General features: G+C 35.9%; 1 protein-coding gene across 1 annotated transcript in view; it reads right to left on the bottom strand.

Annotated features, from left to right (window-relative positions):
• The window catches only part of SNTG2 (syntrophin gamma 2), a 232263-nt gene that overhangs the window by 101683 nt on the left and 111961 nt on the right, over nucleotides 1-18619 (bottom strand). The window contains exons 5-6 of the mRNA XM_021392018.1: nucleotides 12305-12348; nucleotides 12151-12192 (exon numbers count right to left, since the gene is read on the bottom strand). Coding sequence (XP_021247693.1) covers nucleotides 12151-12192; nucleotides 12305-12348 — 86 coding nt within the window. The remainder of the gene's footprint in view (nucleotides 1-12150; nucleotides 12193-12304; nucleotides 12349-18619) is intronic.

Genomic DNA, 18619 nt, shown 5'->3' with positions numbered 1-18619 from the left:
GTGTCTGACATGGAAGTGTTTATGATGTAAATGTGTGGCACTGAATTCCTTCATACAAAAAAAACCCCAGCACCCACTGACATTCATCAGTGCTTGCTGAACATTCCTGGAGACCATACAGTAAATTTGAGCACAGTGAGGCGCTGGGCATTGTGTTTCAGAAGTGGTGACAGTGACAGTGGTTCACCTCTGATGGTGCAGATTTTGACAAGTGTAGCTAGCATGCAGGCTCTTGTTCATCACTGGCAAGAAGTATAGCTAATAGTGATGACTATGGTAAAAAATATTCTTTTGAATTTGCTCTTTCAAATAGTGTTATTGTGTTCTTTGTATTTGTTTTCATTTCCATGCAAATAAATAGGAGGCATTATTTCCCAGAGCAAGCTATATCTGACTGTGACTTGAAATGTATGTGTTTAACTGGAATCAAAATCTGTAGAAATGCACACGTTTCTATCCCAAATGCAGGCCCTTGCAAGCAAATACATTGGAGCAGTTTAACCACAGTTTCATTTCCTGCGAATACATTTGAAAATCTTTCTATATGATTGTTAAATGGTTGTGTTTCTGTAAATGAAAATACAACCTCCATTTGACATAGGTAGAAAGAGTAAGTGCAGGTTTTCACATAGCCATTTCTGTTCCACTTTATTTACTAGAGTTTGCCTGGATTCATAAGGTACCTACAGAGCTCTCTGAAATTGATTTTATTTGACTAGAAGTGACTCTAAAGGGAGACAGATCAGTCAGAAAACTTCCACCATCATCCACTGGCAATGGTATGCAATGACAAAGAAAATGATTTCAGTTGAAAGATGGCCAGTATTCAATGAAGGTCGTCTTGTGTCACTAGTGAAAAATCTAAGCCATAAACTTTTGGAGTTATCAAAACCAGCAAGTGATTTGCTACATTCAATTTAGAAATTGTTTACAATTTGGACACTGTTTCCTCTTCTTACAGCAAACTTTTTCACAATTATCTTTTTTCGTACTAAGCCTTTCTAGTGTAACAGTTATTTTGCAGACGTCCCGTGTTAACACAGGAGGAAACATAAGGATCAGTGAGAATCGCTCTTGATGTCTACACCGATGAAGTACAGAGAGAAGTCACAGATCTATGGACTGATCAGCTCAGTGGAGCTAATCAATCTTAGAATTTATCTGAAATCATGAATACGTTAAGCATTTCAGGCATAAAGAATTGAAACCTGGGGCACCTGGTAAGTAATAATTAAAAAATCCTCTTTTACATGTAAATTCTTACAGATTGTAGAAGACCATAATAGCATATCTATGGACAAAATGAAGCAATCTAATAATACTACCCATTTATGTCACAATCTAACATTTTTTTTCCCACAACTCTCCAAGCATTATAATGTTACTATCACCATAAAACAGAAAATCATTTTCAATATTCTGCATGTATCAGAAAGAAATAATCTGTTAGGCAAATCTTTTGTACACTATCCCAGAACACCAGTCCATGATTCACTGCGACATTGCTACTGTAAAAGCTAATATTTATTCAGCATAAGTCAGCGGGATTTATATATATTTTCATTCAATAATCAGATATTTTCTGTACAGAAAAGAATCATGTGAATTGATTAGAGAAACGTCATGCAAACCTCGTTATGTCAGAGTCTTATGAAGGATTAGTTTCTCTACATTACTGGCTGTAGTTACAGCTGTATTTGTTCAAATACAGAGCTACACTCTTTTCCTATTGGAATTTTTGCTAACACTGTACTGGACAAAAACAAACAAACAGAAAAACAACAAAAAGCAACAATCAACTAAGCACAACAATAAAAAACCTTCTGATTTTCTGATCCAGTTTTTTAATAGTTTTGATTCAATGTGTTTATTTGCCACCTGGAGTATATGAATAGAATCACACTCTATGAGTAAGTGTTTTGTCTGATATCTACAATATTGAACAAGAGCAGGTACCAGAACCTAGCCTCAATTCAGCAGCTAAACTAATGTGCCTAAAATATTAATGATAGCTATGAGATCTACACACTTGCTTAGATCACTCTCCTGTTAGAATCAATGACTTTATGAAGAGAAACAGTAGAATCCTAGGATCATCTAAGTTGGAAAAGACCTTCCAGATCACCAGTTCAACTACCAACCATCACTAAACTTTAGCGCCACATCCAAACGTGTCTTGAACACCTCCAGGGATGGGGGCTCAAAAGGTACACTTGGCAGCTCATTTCAATGCTTATACTTACATACAACTCATAAAGTGATTTTTTCCACCTACAATTCACAGTGAGTTTATTCATCTCTCCTATCATCATACAGTAATTTTTGTACAGTACAGTAATTTAATTTTATGTGGGTGCAAGTCCTCTACATAACTTTCAATTTGAGGAAATTCAGGAAATGCAAAATAACTGAGCTTTTCTCAGATTAACAGATTAAGTCTAACCTTTTACAAACACATTTATTTAATTAATCAATTCAATATCACAAGGGTATACACTAAGTCTTTTTTAGCTTGTAGATGAGTCCTCTTAATAATACCAGGCTAGAGTCCACAGTTCTTTATACCCTGATGGAAAACCAAGGCTCACACAATATAAGGTAGTGAATCATAATAGAATGGCCTGAGTTGAAAAGGACCTCAAAGATCACCAAGCTTCAGCCCCACTGCTGAGTGCAGGGTTGCAGACCACTAGACCAGGCTGCCCAGAGCCATATCCAGCCTGGCCTTGAATGCCTCCAGGGATGGGGCATACACAACCTCCTTGGGCAACCTGTTCCAGCACGTCACCACCCTCTGAGTGAAAAAGTATTGGATTAGTCAAAAGCACAAAACAGTACTTAAGTAGAAAAGGATGGGAAAGAAAGCTGGAAATAGAAAAAAGAGGATACTGTTTCAGAGAAACTACATCAGCTAGAGCTGAAACCCACAGGAGTGACTGCAAATTAAGCTACAGGTTAGTTTGTGCATAGGATGTAAGAATCAAAGTAAGCAAGAATGGAAAGGTCTTTCTAGACATGGTCAGGGATAACAAAGGACATTATATAACAGTCCTGAATCTATGAAGTCTTGTTTTAGAAAAAAAAAAAAGATTTATTTTCCTCTTTCAAAGACATTCCAGATTTATTCATGGACAGTCTACACCCTTTTGTTCTTATTCCATCATTTGTCTTTATCAATATTTGGTTTTCTTTCTAACTGTTTTATACAGCAATGACAGCCAAAGCCCCTGAAGGTCAGAACTACATTTCCTGTGGTGATCACCTGCCCTACTTACTGCTCCTCACTACTCCACTTCTATTTCCCTCTCCTTCTACCTGCTTGTAGTGGTGGCTGTCATTGCACAGGGTGATGAGGGCTGTGGTCCAGGTGCTGAAGGCACACAGATGGAGTGCTGGCAGCAATGCCAACAGCAGCGTGGATGCAGGTGTCAGTGGTCACCTTGTCCAGGTCTGGGGACAAGCAAAAGTTTTGATTAATTTAGTCAATTTTGTAAAAGAATCAGTAACGTTGTTTGCTAATTTTTCTGAATCTAAGATAGAGATTTACTGTAACAAAATATGTAAAATGTGATCCCGCTTAAAGTATATCATGTCTACTTATGGATTTTTATTCCTAACTAACCATTAGTTACAGTTTCCCTTCAAGATTTATATTTTCTTTCCTTTATGAAACCTGAGACAGAGTTAGCTTCTATTTCTGAGCTATATTTCTATTATCTACAGTTTACACATACCTCTAATAGCAATTCAATTTTTAACTCCTCATTTATGACTGAAAATACTACTATAATTTGTTGTAATACTTTGTAGGTCTTTCAACATTTATAAAATGAAAAGCATTAAAAGAGATACAGATGCTGCAGTTTAGAACTGAATGGAAAAAAAAAAAACCTCAAACAGCACCTTTAGAACCTTTTACCTTTAGGAAGTATTGCTTTAAAAGGTCGCTGCTTAGCCACACTCACTGTGTGCTTCATCTAAGAAGTGCTATAGTGTAACAAAGAGTTTAATTCTACTTAGAGCACCTTTGTGCGAAGTAGCTGAATTCTTCCATGAGTTTTAATTATAGTAATTCTACTTTTGTGCTCAAAAATTATGTGCATTGTAAATGCTCTTAATGCCAAAATACTCGCTGCTTTTCTAGCCCAGGGAATTAAATGACTGTGAAATAGATAGGGACAAAAAGTATCAAAACCTAGAACTACTAAATTGTGAATGCTTTCTTAACATGCTCAGAGATTGAGAGTAAGTCAATTTCCAAGGGTATATTACAGAAATTATGTGATATTTATTACATAAATCATACACCCAATAGAGCTACCATAAATAATTACTCTATTTTTATTGTATTTTTCTTTTTTTTTTTTTTTTCCTGGTATTTTGCCGTCCTTTAGAAAAGATCTTCAAAAGTACAAAAGGCTGCAAATTTAAGTCTCAAAAATGTATGCTAAAATATGCAAATTTTATCATTTGCCTCTAGAAGATGCTGTAGACTAAAAGTATACTATAACTTGCTTCTTAATGAGGAATGTGGCCAGATGCGTTCAGTGATAAAATAATCACACTCCTTAGGGCATCTGGCAAACTGAGGTTGAACTGTATATTCCACAACATTTTAAAGTAGTACTACAATTTGCTGATTTTATGTGGCTTTATTTTTATGTGATGCTGGGATATGTACTACCTATGGCAAATTAGCACCTGGAGAAATGAAACTAAACTCAGATCTTTTTCATCTAAGCAATGTGAAGAACATTTTTAAATTGTTTGTCTCCTTGTCAGGTAAGGACAGATAAGATAACAAGGCTGGTTTTCTATCATGACCAAACCCCCATGAAAATAGCTTAGAGAAAATTAATAGGGTAACTGAAAGAATAAGGAAACTATGCACATCAGAGCTTTATTCTGCTAAATTAGCGTTCTTGTAAGAAAGGCTGGAATTTTTCCTCTTTCTGTTACTGCTCACCTACAAATCAGCAGCCAATTTTCTAAAATACATGGTAAGTCTTAACTAAAGAAACCAACTATATAGCACCATTAATAAATGTTTTCTAATAACAGTGCTCCTTCTCTTACAAACAGGAGAGAGAATGTTTTTTTATGTGGGCAGATAGTGATAGGACAAGGGAGAATGGTTTTAAACTACAACAGAGGAGACTTAGATTAGATTAGATATTAGGAGAAAATTTTTTACTCAGAGGGTGGTGAGACACTGGAACAGGTTGTCCAGAGAAGCTGTGAATGCTCCATCCCTGAAGGTGCTCAAGGCCAGGCTGGATGGGACCCCTGGCAATCTGATCTGCTGTCTGCAAGACTGGGATAATTTCAACAAGTTTCCCTTCATTAATATCCTCAGAGATTTTAGATTCTAGCTGTGTTGATTCTGTTCATATACCTGTGTGCAGCATGAGATAGTCTCAGCCTGAAATACAACAAAACCTTATGTCAGTGAAGATACGACCCTTTTACTCTGTGCACCAAACTGACCATTTGAAGAAACTATGGTAGCAGTAAAATATTTGGAAGACAACATGCCTATTCACAAGTTAATGTAATTATCTTTCATATGCAGAAACTAGTCATAGAGAAGTCAACAGGCAAAAATCTCTACAATTCTTCTATAGCTAATGACAACGTAGTTCAGAGCTGGAAATCAACTTGTCAAGGAAAGTAGAATCTGGTAAAGCTTTTTGATTTGCTAATTTTAAAAACATTTTTACTTTAAAAATTTGGGAAATGATTGCGAAGCAATTCAAGTGCGAATAAGCGATTCATAAAATGATCAATCTTCAAAAGATTAAAGCCATTTCACATAAAAATACTTTGGAAAAATAGTTTGGAAAAAATAAGGGAAGTCTCACTGAATATTGAAAAGTATGAATTCCCCTATATTATTTTATAGCATAGCCCTTCATGTTCTTCCCGATAAATCTACATAACTTTCCTCTCTATTCAGCTTTCACAGAGAGACCTTGGTTTCATTTGATACATCTTCGTTCTGGTTTCACTACTGGCAGAGACACTGAACAATCTATCCTTTACTATTCCTTTCATGCCAATCAACTTTACAAGCCTACATAAACTCTCATCTCAATTATCTCATTTCCAGAGGAAAGCTCTACCTGACTTATAGCTATTCACTGTTTAGAAGCTGTTGCACATCTTTGATCATGCTGCTCAATGCCTTGTTGCTTTCTCTGAACCTTTTCCTGCTCTTTTGCATCCTTTGAAGTGAAAGGACCAGAAATACTGTCAGTACTGAAGATACAAAGCCACCCTGGATGCATACAGTGATGCTTTCAGTTCTGCTTTCCACTTCTTTTGTAAAAGATCCTCTGACATTTGCTTAGCTTTCATGAATTCCCGGAGCCTGAGATCTTATTTCACAGCTGCAGTGATTAGTTCAGAGTCCATCAGTCTGTACGTGAAGCCAAGACTCTTCCCTCCCACGTTTACCACTTTCACATTAAAGGAGGTCTCTTTTCTCAGATGACAAGCGATACTGGTGTGAGGAAAGAATCTCAAGATGCACCAGGGGATGCTTAGACTGGGCACTAGAAAGAATTTCTTCATGGAGAGTGTGAACATATGTTTCAGTGAACTGCCTAAGGAAGCTGGGGAATCCCCATCTCTGGAGGTATTTAGGTGATGTGTGGATGTGACACGGAAGTTTTGTTATGGGACTCTAGGTCAGTGTGATGGTTGCACTTGATTGTCTTGAACATCTTTTCCAACCTAGATGATTCTTCATTTCACCTACTCTACTGACACTGAATCATTGAGTGCTACTGCCATTCTTCACAGCTGTCTCTTACCCTTCCCACTTTGAATAATTATGTTGAATGAGCAAAGTGACACCTCAGGTTTTATTTTCTTTCACAGTTTGCTATGAATATCTTTGAAATAGAAGTCCTAGGAAAGTAGAACTGTGTGGGATATCCCTTCATTGTAAATCACAATCCAATTACTCTTCCTTTCAATTTCTATCTTTCAAACAATTATTTATCCAAGCAAGAATCATGGCTAGTAAGTTTTCTTTAAGGCATGCATGAAGCAAAGGTTTCGTTGAGGCTCTTTTGGAAGTCCAAGCAAACTATACCATAGAATTTCCTTTATCCACATTATTATTTATTCTTCAGAAAGCACGAATAGATTTCCAAGACATGGTACTCTCTGTAAAAAAATGTTTTAATCTGTATACTTGTTAATTCTTTTTTTTTTTTTTTTAATGATTGTTAATAATTTGGCTGGAACAGATACTAGGCTTACCAGACAATGGTTCTACAGATCATCTTTTGCATCTTTCACTGCAATGTATTTATCATCTTTCAATTCCTGAACACCAATACACCTTAGACACTGTCTTTTAATTTAAAGTGATATCATTTAAACAAAAAAAATCATAATAATGTAATTTTGATTTTAAACACATACAATAGTTATTATTTTATTCCATCACCTCTTCAAAATGCAAATTCTCTATACAATATTCGTTTTTAATTGAATAGTAAGCATTATGTAATCTAAAATAAATGATCCCTCTGGTTACATTTATATTAGTAAATTAAGCATGATGAGGACACAAATCCAAACATAGACATGATTAGTTAAATTCCATACATTAAATTGTTAGCACAGAGCCTCGTACAGCTTAAACACAGGCTATTTATCACTTTACCAAACCCAGTCTTGGTATGGATTAGGTTAGCCTAGGCCAATGGCCATAGCAAATAAGTATTTTGAAGATGGGCACTGAGTTTCAGGAACTGTCAGCGAGTTTGGACACATCACCACTAGTATGCTGCACCAGGCAACCTCAGAATAACTGGGTAGGAAATGATGCAGGCTGCAGTGCTTAGCCAGTGGTCACACCAAGTCTGAATCATTAAACTGCCACCAAAATAGAACACTTTTACTGCCACTTCAGTAGGAGTACCCACAAACCTACCTATCAACAGAATCTGAACAAAAAAAAAAATCTTCACATGCTTTCTTACTATTGTGAATGTTTGTATATAGTCAAGAAATTCCTTCTCGCTGCCCAGAGGGGTAATAACTAGTTCTTTTCCAACCAGCATCCACCCTGTCAAAATAAAGGAGTGTCCTCTGCTACATCCTACCCTGGTGCTTCTCCTCACCAGCTGACGGACAGGAGAATCCAGCAACGTCCTGAATTGCAAGAGTCCAGATATTCACAAGAATTGCTGAGGTTTTCTCCACATATACCACTCTTTAATTGGCAAAAAAAAAATGTTTTTGTTTAGATTATTTGTTACTGCTGCTTAAAAGAAGTAAATAAGGTAATTCAAGACCGTAGTTGTAGAGGGCCAGCTCACCCTTACAAGAGGCCATTTATTCACTGCTACCAGATAGGGCTTATATTATGATACTCAAGATAATGTATTCTATTTTATATTCATCTGATCAAATGTACCAGTAAATGCTGAAGCATACTATTTGATCAGATGTATTCCTGCTCACTGTAGACAATACAGTGGTGTTTAACAACAGTATACCCTAAAGCAGTATGGCATAGCTTAAAAAACAGGGGCTCCAGTGCATTGCTATAGACATGACTCTCCTTGACAATGATCTGAAACAGTCCCAAAACTAAATGTAAATTAACATACTGGGAGTTTGTCAAAGTAATTTTATAGTTTGGCAGGCAACTCTTTTCCATTTCCTAATGAGTCCTTCATCACACTGGAGAAATAAGTTCTACATTGCAGAATTTTTTTTTCAGTTGAAACAGGCAACTATTTCTAAGACAGAAGAAAAACAATCTTAAACAGCACAGTTACTGTAATTCCTGATCCAGTTCCATTAAAAGGATATTAATTTTGATTTCTGTTAGTTACTGAAACATTACTAAAGGAAAGAAACATGAATCAAAGATTTTAGCTTTACATTTTGAAAGGATTAAAAATATATATGCAGTTTTAATTTCATAAGTGCATCTTTCAATACAGAGGAAGAGATTGATGCAGATGAAATATAATTTTGCATGCTGAAAACATATTTTAGTGTGAACATTGAAATGACATTTTATCAAGAGAACTGACTGTTCCATTTGTGTTGTACAGGGTGATAATATGATTAGCCACCAAGGAAACAAAATACATTTCCCTCTCAGACAATCAATACGAAAACTATATTAATCTCCATATTACCATTCTCTATATTCATAGTCTTTCCACACTAATATACTACTTCTAAAAATAAACTTATTTTTCAAGGAATATAAATTATTTTCAATTTTTCACAGTCTATTGTATTACCTACTGTGAAAGAGGGATTCTCCTCGGTCCTGATTTCCAGTTATTCATGTATACATCCATACCACTAGCCTGAACTAAGATGTGATTGCAAGTCAGTAGCAGCTTGAAGAGTTGTGAACAAAAGCAAATTCATGGAATAAGGAGGGAAAAACAAGAAAGCCAGTTTGTTGTGAAATTGTTGCAAGCAGACCAGCCAGCTGTTTTGCCTGCAGAGAAGCAAGCACCTTTCAGAATTGCTCAAGGGTCAAGAAAAAACCAACAGGTGTTCAGTGCAATTACGATCAGCTATTTACATAACTATCCTCAGAGTGTCAGTTGTGAAGGTGGTAGGCAGTAAACACAACAAACTGGCTTCCTTTCCTACTATTCTCAGAAAACAAATGAAAATGCTCTTGCTTTTGCCCTTTGATGGTGTACCATTGTGGTAACATCCATTTAGTAGCCTGTAGTGGATTACCCATGCAGCTGCTTGCTCACACCCCATACCCACCAAATCTCACAGAATTAATCCCTTGCTCTACCATTTGAACCATTTATCTAACCCCACTCTGATTTTGATAGCAGGCTGTGGTAGCAGAAATGTCTTCTTACAGATCTGTCTCCAGGTACACTGACACCTCTTTTCCTTCTGCTTCTTCCTTCAGCCATACTTGTTACAGTTGTTCCAGAAAGTTTTGTTTAATGATCCCACTGAATTCCCATGGACAGTGCAAAGAGTAACAAAATGCATTTCTCTATCACTCCTCACCACTGTAGTACGGCTGTATTATATTGGCACTTCTGGAATGCTTCTTAGCACTGAAAAACAGTCCTTAAAGGAAGTAACTAACCATTTTGTGGTGAATAATTTTCAGGAAGCTTAGAATTTTTTATGTGGAAGGAAGTTCACCAACATAAAACAGACCTGATTCTGTGCTCTGTGACATTCCATCTAATTATTTCAGAGGTTCAGCCTCTGGTAGTTTTAATCAACAGCAAGAAAGGGACTACAAGATCATGCAACTACACTTTATCTTGACCTAGAGAGATCATCTCCTAGTAATAAAAGAAAGATTTGTTTCTTTCCCCATATAACATGCTGATAAGACTGTTAAAGCCCATGTCATTGATGATTGCTACAGATGCTACTCTGAATTACATTTGTCAGTGGGTTGACAGGCAACGTCAATAAAAAGGCAATGGGGATAGTTTTTTTTAATCTATTTGCCTGAATAGATTCATTCGGGGGTAATAACTGGCTTTATCTGCATATAGTCCATCTTATGAATGAAATAAACCAGTTAAAAACCAATGACTATTCAGTAAATCAGTTTGCTTTGGGTTAGATGAAACACTTGAAAACCATGCTTCAAAAATACATAGAATAACTAAAAGAATAAGAGAAAAAATATATAAACTTTTAACCCCTGCATTTCCTTAAGTCAGTGAGAATGGCATACATCCACTACCCTTTCAAATGAAATCCAATATAATTTTCTAATTATAAGATTTGGTATGAATCCCTAGAAAAATCCTTGAAGATACTATGCATTAGATCAGCCATCACCAAATCAGCATTCAGCACTGCAGCAGAGGCAGTGACTTATCAAGGTCATACGGGTTAGAACTGTTAGAAGAGATGTACAGGAGAAGGATGGGTCAAAGTTATTGCTGGTTCACAGTATCACAGAGAATATGGATACTTAGATACATCCACCCAAAAGATGGTGATTTGGTGTAGTGGCTTTCAAAACCAACAGGTTCTCAACCCATTCCTTCCTTCTGTGAATGTTAATAGATTAGTCTGAGGGCTGAAGTAGAAGTGATTCTCTATTTGAGATAGAGCATGAAGTGGAGAAGAAACTGCAAGAAATTCTGCCAGAACACTGCCCTCAGATATTCATCTTAGACACGCTAGAGAATAAGTTACAGTAAAAATATTCTGGAAACTCATCTAGCAACCTTTGCCTTACCTCTCATATAAACTCTGACAGGTAATACACAGCAACTGGTGTTTTCTCTTTTGAGGTTTGACTGCAAGCATCTAAACAATTAAAATGCTACAGAAGGAATTATATATATTCAAAAAAATTAGAAGCTGAAAATAGTTACCCACTTTATTTTCTCCCCCAAAACACTGAGATTTGTCACCTTTTGAAAGATGGATAAGGGAGTTTGAGAAGCTACCATGTTATCATGAGAAGTTCTTGCCATCTTAATTCTATAAAAAAATTAACAAATTTTCCTTTTAAGTATATAACATTTTCTGGAATTCATGACCTAAAAATATCAGATAATCATCTGATCTTTATAAGCCATAATCTCTTATTGTACAGTATCTCCCCAGAACTCAATGACATGCTTTGGAACACTTCTTGAACAGTAACATGAAAACGAATACATTCCCAAGAGTCAGCATCTTGTGCTAATTCCAATATAATCTCAAAATTTCTCAAAACTAAACAAAATTTAAATACTGTTAAATTTCTCAAAAATCAACACTAGGAATTTTAATTAAAAATAATAAATAAAGTAGGTATGCATTCTTCACATCATGCTTCCACTTTGTCTCATTTTGTATTCTGAATATTTTATCTAAGGAATGTGAAAACTATACTATACAATGATGGAGACTTGATTTTGTGATAGTACTTTTGTGCCACAATTAAATATATCTTAATGTGACAAAAACTCAAAGAAAGGATGTAGAAACTATGACATACCAAGAGACAAAATCAAGCTCCTAATAACCATGCATGTAACAGAAGCAAACGAGAGAGAGTATTTGGTCTTCACAGAAAAGAAAAAGAAATTAACTCATCTGGTTCAAGGAAAATGGTATGGGCACAGAATATTCTCCATGCTACCAAAAAGTCAGACTGGACGGACTTACCACTTCTTCATGGGTAGCACTTTCTACGTTAATACCATTAACCTAAAAACAGAGATACAATAGGAACAAAATGAAATGCGTAAGCTAGTTAATGAAACAAACATAAAGGCAGGTCCGAAATAAATAGTTATCGTAAAAACAAATGTTTACTGACCTGTATTATTGCATCTCCTATAAATAACATTCCAGTTTGGTCAGCTGTGGGATTACAAAATACAATTTAATTGAAAGAAATACTGAAAATATACGTTTTATTCTCTTTCAGCAGTTGGTTTAGCATGCTGTTTGTAGGCATCATTAGAAACTGATTTGCTTGTGAAAATAACAACACAGCAATCAGTATTCATCCTATGAAGGTAATAGGTTCCTAGTAATCTTAAACAAACTAACAGAGCTACTTCCTATGCAAGAAGAGCTTGTTTAATATGGAATACAAAAGTCATTTCTCACTAATGAAGGATTTCATTAAATTATGTGGAAACTGTGATTCACACTTTCCATTATTATTCTACAAAAGGGAAATGGGAATTTCTGAAACTACTTAGCAATTCCATTCCCTTGAACAAATTTACAGGGACAGGTATAATTAAAGAGGTTGTGTCTAGAATTTAATACAAATCTTCAACAAGAAGTTTGAGTTAGCTTTGTTCCTCAACATAAGATAATATATTATTTCAGTCTTACAAAATTAATTTCAGTGCCTTACAAAATTAATGGGGATAATATAGTGAAACTGCAAAGAAAAAAATTCTACGTAGACACAAACAATGGCATTTTTGAGGTGTATTCACCAGTGCGGTTTTTTTTTTTTTTTTAATTTTGTTACAATTTGACAATTTGGGGATGTTTACCTCTTGAAATTTAGTACTTAATTGAAAGTAAGTCTCTGATCCTGCAAAGACTGACAAGATTAAATGAAGCATATGGATAGTCTTACATATGATTTTGTAGAGTCCCCACTTGAGACTTTGAAGAATGTTAACCAAGATAGTATTTTGAAAGTTTAAAACAGAGGTAAGAAAGAAAGAAAACTAACAACAGCAAAACAACACAGAATATTCATACCATTTCTACAATATAGATTTTGCACCAAAAATGTTGTACCTTTGGTACAAAATAGCTTCTTTCCATTAAATCTATATTTCCTATAGAATTTTCATCACTCTTTTGGCAGATAAAAGACACTTTTTATTAGGCATACTGAGGAAAGTATTTAGGAAAGATTTCACCACGTATTTTAATAACCATGCTACAAGTTGTACTAAAGGTCTTTACCTTACTTTTTTCATCCTTTTTTTGTACTTATGCACACAATCTGTAGTAGCTGGTATTGAAAAAGGTTATCTATGCACACAAAGGCAACTGAACTAAAGTAGCTTGAACACAAGAAGCAATTCAGAGTAGACTGTGTGGGTACTTGTATTGCTAGAGGTGACAAATGCTACATTAGGCATCTCAAAACTAAATTTCTGTTCAGGATGTCAGTAATTTATACACCAATACTTCATCTGGTGGAACTGCTGTTCAAGCACTGCATGAGGAGGAGGTTAAAGCTTCAGAGACCATTTGATTACTTTTAATTAAGGTCTGCTTCTGCAGTCCTTTACAGTATTGTTGTATGATGCCAGTGTGCCTTAGGATGAGCTGCGCAGGGACCCAGACAACAGGAAGTGAAGTTTTGTGTGACAGATCAATGCAAAACAGAAAAAGTAAAATTACCAACGCAAACTAAGTGCTTGAGATCTAGTTCTTGAGAGCTAGTATATAGTTCAAGGATTGATGATTGACATGACACAGCATGATATGCCTCGAAAAGGTATAAAATCTCAAGGAACTAAAACAGGTAGCTGAAGGATTGTAACTCAACAACACTGAAAATAAATCCCTTCCACGGAGCAATGGAGGCTGAACTTTCCCCATCCGATTTTTGACAGTCAAAAGACTTATTGGCCATCCCACAGTGATGAGTACTGCAACAACTCTCACTATCTACTACATACATTACACAAAAAATATATAGCTTAAGTGCACAGTGTAATTATATCCTGCTTGCAGAGTCTCTATGCACAACTGAAGCTGTCCACATAAAGTCAACAGGAGGAAGAGAGTTACATGATGGATACCAAATGCTCTGTGAAATGAAACAAAGCGTAGAAAATATGGAGAATCAGAGCATTTGCTTCAAAAGTGAATTACACTGTAAACTAACACAATAATGTATATGCCTCCATGGCTGTCGTCATCGTGGCCAGTGATGGTACTCTGCCAAACTATAGTTATAAGTCTGTGATGAAAAACTTTGGCTTGATCTATAATTTAAAATCCATGATGATTTATAACAAAAACATTCTCTACAAATCCAACTGTAGAGAACATGTCACTACGATGCATAAATCACAACGTATTTCACAAGCATATTAGAACTAAAGTGACCAGAAAAACTCCTTGTAAAGAGACAAAAAGAGAGCTTTCCTCTCTCTCATTTTAAATCTGAACACAAATAGTTATATCATCTCAAACTCCACTGATGTTTTCTAAAATTATTCTTCTCTGAATGAAAAAAAAAACAAACAAACCAAAGCAAATCAAAACAAAAAAACATTGTACAAGTGCAATGTTCCTCTTACTACAGAACTTTGCTTCCCACTGGTAGCATTCTCATACAAAGGTGTCTATGGAAGGCTACTCTGCAATTATGAATCACTATATGTAGTGATTCATAAAAACAAAACACTTGAGAATGAGCTTTGAGATACTAACTAACATAGAGCCTCATTCAGAGAAACAGAAAATACAGATTATCTGGAATTCAGTATGCTTCCTGAAGTTTGACTTGAAATGATATTTTATTTGTAATGAATTACATATGGTCAAAAAAGATTTTTGAAAGAAAACAAACACAATGAAGTAATAAGCAGAAGCGCATCAGAGTTTAAAAGAAAATTAAGAGTGTGCTACAACAACTAGCATTAAATCACCTTTACATCTTAATTATCTTTAAAAAAGGTTAAACAATGATTAAATTTTGTATATTCACAAAATTAAGAAGGGACACTGCAGTAGAAGGAAAACATCTATAACCCTAAAGGGGCTTTTAAAGAAGATACGAAATTTCTTATTCTTTGTATGTTAGACTTGAAAATATATCGCCAAGAAAAACTGATCCATCATTGTAGTCCTCTGACATTGTATTAGTGATGCACAAAAAGCATGCCGTTTGAAGCATACAATTAAGCTGACTATATGAATCTCCCAGTTCATAAGCTTAAATATATACATAAGTATTTCACCACAAAAAGATAATTTGAATGAATAGTTAAGAAAGTATGTGAATTAGAAAGAAAAAAAATGGAGAAATTGGTATCTATGTAGAATTTAAGGGACTTCATAACATTATCTAGATGGTTTTTTTTCCTTCTCTCTCAAGAATTGCACATAATTACAGTCATGACAATAAAGATACCACTGGTACTGTTCACTTTTATATTTTCTTGAAAATAAGCAGCTTTTTAACTGCATTTGTAATCAATATTTTAAAACAGAACTGCATTATTACCTTGTTAGGGAAGTTTTTAAGACATAGAATATCCTTTACAGGACTCAGATTTATTTCATTTATTTAAATAAAAAAAATCCAATTTTCTATCCTTATTTCTCTTCTTGACCATGACATTTCCTTAGCTTAGTCTTCTTACTCTTTATATGGGTCCAGTTTATCATGTGACAAAAAGCTGTATGTCAGTAGTAAGTTTCATAAAATATCCACGTCATTGTTCTAATGTGCCAGGTTCTCCATGCTAAATTCAGTGGTACATGGGAAACTATGCTTCTCTGTCCAATCTTTTCAGTGGGTAGCCTATGGAGTAGGCAATCACTGATCATTTTGTGTTCCTAGAAGTACTGTGTCTACCTATAGACCCAGTCAGGAACTCACTGCTAGACCCTTAGTGTACACATGCCTGAAGAACTGAAGCTCAATACATTTTAAGAATCAAGTTAACGTGAGATGTGTGTAGGATGAGAGGTAAGGCAGGTTCTGGAGTAGGCAGAGACTGAATACAGCAAGAACAACATATTTGGAGAGTCAATAACAGGCCTTACATGGCTGAAGAAGTAGGATATTCAGCAGTGATAAAGAAACTGCCATTTCCCTGGCAATTCCCAGCTCAATACTCCTGATTATGAATGTCTTAATGGCAAAATGAATCTCCATCTGACTCAGAGAAGGTCAGTGAATAAAAATACTACTCTGAATAGATTAGGGAGCATTGAGAAGCTGAGGCCTTCTTGCAGACAATATTTTAGCTGTCGCTTTGCCTAGCTGTATAACATAAAGCATTGTATCGGCAAAGTTAATAGAAAATAAAACTGGTTTGGTCTGGAAAATGAAGAACAACAAGAACTACAATGATATACAGGCACCACAGATATCACCAGGAAACATCTGAAGATCTGATCAAAAACTGAATACACTGACATGTAGATTTCCTTACCGTTTGGCATACAGCAACATGCGCATGTAACTGATACCAAGAATCTTCTAGGAAAACGTACATGCTTGCAACTTTAAATTCCTTCTGATTTTGTTCAATTTAAGAAGTATTAGCAAACTCAGAATAACTTCATATATTCCTGGAAATGACTAATTTACAAAGTACACTGTAAGCAAACTCCTTTGCCTTTTGGATATTCATGCATACTGCTGTTATTACCAAAAGGGCACTGAGAAGGACCTAAGGGTCCTGGTAGACAAGTTGGCCAGCAGTCAACAATGGGTCCTTGCCAACAGTACCCTGATCTGCATAAAGACAAGTGTTGCCCACAGGTCACGGAAGGTGATCCATTACCTCTGCTCAGCTGAGACATATTTGGAATGTCGTGTCTGGTTCTGAACTCTCCAGTACAACAAAGATGTGATCTTACTGAAGCAAGTCCAGTGAAGAGCCACATAAATGAAGGGGCTGTAGTATCTTTCATGTGAGGAGAGGCTGAGAGAGGTGAGACTATTCAGCCTGGGGAAGGGTCAGGAGGATCTCATAAATGTGCACAAAGACCCGACAGGAGGGAATAAAGAAGAGAGAGATGGATTCAACTCACAGTGCCCACCTACAGGACAAGAAGCATGAAAAAATGACTTCAGCTGTGAGCACAGCCAAAAACTGAGAAGTAGTTGTCAAGTCTCCATCCTTGGAAATAATTAAAACTCAACTAGACATAGCTCTGGCAAACTGTTCTAGCAAATGGTACTTGAGAAGAAAAGTTGACTAGATAATCTTAAGAGGTTTCTTCCGAGCACAACAATTCTGTGATTTGTAAAGGTGCACAAAGGAGTTTATTGAATATGTTTATTTGTTTTAACATATTTATTCAAAATTCAACTATTAACTTGTTAAGAAAGTATCTGCTGTAAACAAAGATATCTGGAATGAAAATAGGATTTAGTTTGATAATTTGATTCTCAGATGCTGATTTTTCTCAGAATTTTTCCTACACGTGCCACTCATCTATGTTTCTGGAGCATTTTTGTGGAAAGAAACCTTGGTATTGATTTCTAATTCCTGTTGCTACAGGAGCTACAGTGATATGGGAACAGTGTAACTTGAAAAGAATAGGCAACAAGAGGAGCAAACAATCCCAGACTGAGAGTAGATAGATTTTCTTAGATGGGAAATTAAGCAGAATCATTCCCCAAAATTGTACATCACAGCAAAATCCAATCCAAAACAGTAAATGAGTCAGCCCACTGCAAAAAAAAACCTGAAATGATGGACATTTCTAACCATACATATTTCAATTTCTTAGTGCTATATTCAGTATTGTGCTGAAATACAAATTCCTCTGCTCCATTACTGTCTTTTTTCTTCACTGTTTTGATATTTCTATCTGCATCTGTTTATCTCTGTGATTTCCCATCTCACTTTCTATTAATTTTCAGTGTGTCCCTGTTGCCTTAACCTGGCAATCAGCTGAACACTACACAGCCCTTTGCTCATTCACCCTCCTCCCAGGGGGATGAGGAGAGAATCAGAAAAAAAAAAATCAGAACTCATGGACTGAGATAAAAACAATGTCCTAAGACAGAAAAAGAAGTGAGAAATAACAGTAATAATAATATATTATTACTTAAAGGCCCCATCCAGCCTGGCAGAAGGTTACGTACATGAGAATCTAATGAGGTTTAACGAGGCCAAGTGCAAAGTGTTGCACTTGGGTTGAGGCAATTCCAGATACGTATGCAGACTGGGAGAAGAACTCCTTGAGAGCAGCCTTGTAGAGAAGGATGTGGGGGTCCTGGTGGCTGAAAAGCTGGACATGAGGCAGCGTGCTCTTGCAGCCCAGTATCCCGGGCTGCATCAAAAGAGGAGTGGCCAGCAGCAAGTTGCATTCTCCCCCTATGCTCTGTCCCTGTGAGGACCCATTTGGAGTACTGCATTCAAGTCTGGGGCTCCTAGTACAGGAAGGATGTGGA

Source organism: Numida meleagris, chromosome 3 (assembly GCF_002078875.1).
Source record: "Numida meleagris isolate 19003 breed g44 Domestic line chromosome 3, NumMel1.0, whole genome shotgun sequence".
NCBI lineage: Eukaryota > Metazoa > Chordata > Aves > Galliformes > Numididae > Numida > Numida meleagris.
Note: the sequence above shows the minus strand (reverse complement) of the source record. Positions and strands in the feature narration are given on the sequence as shown.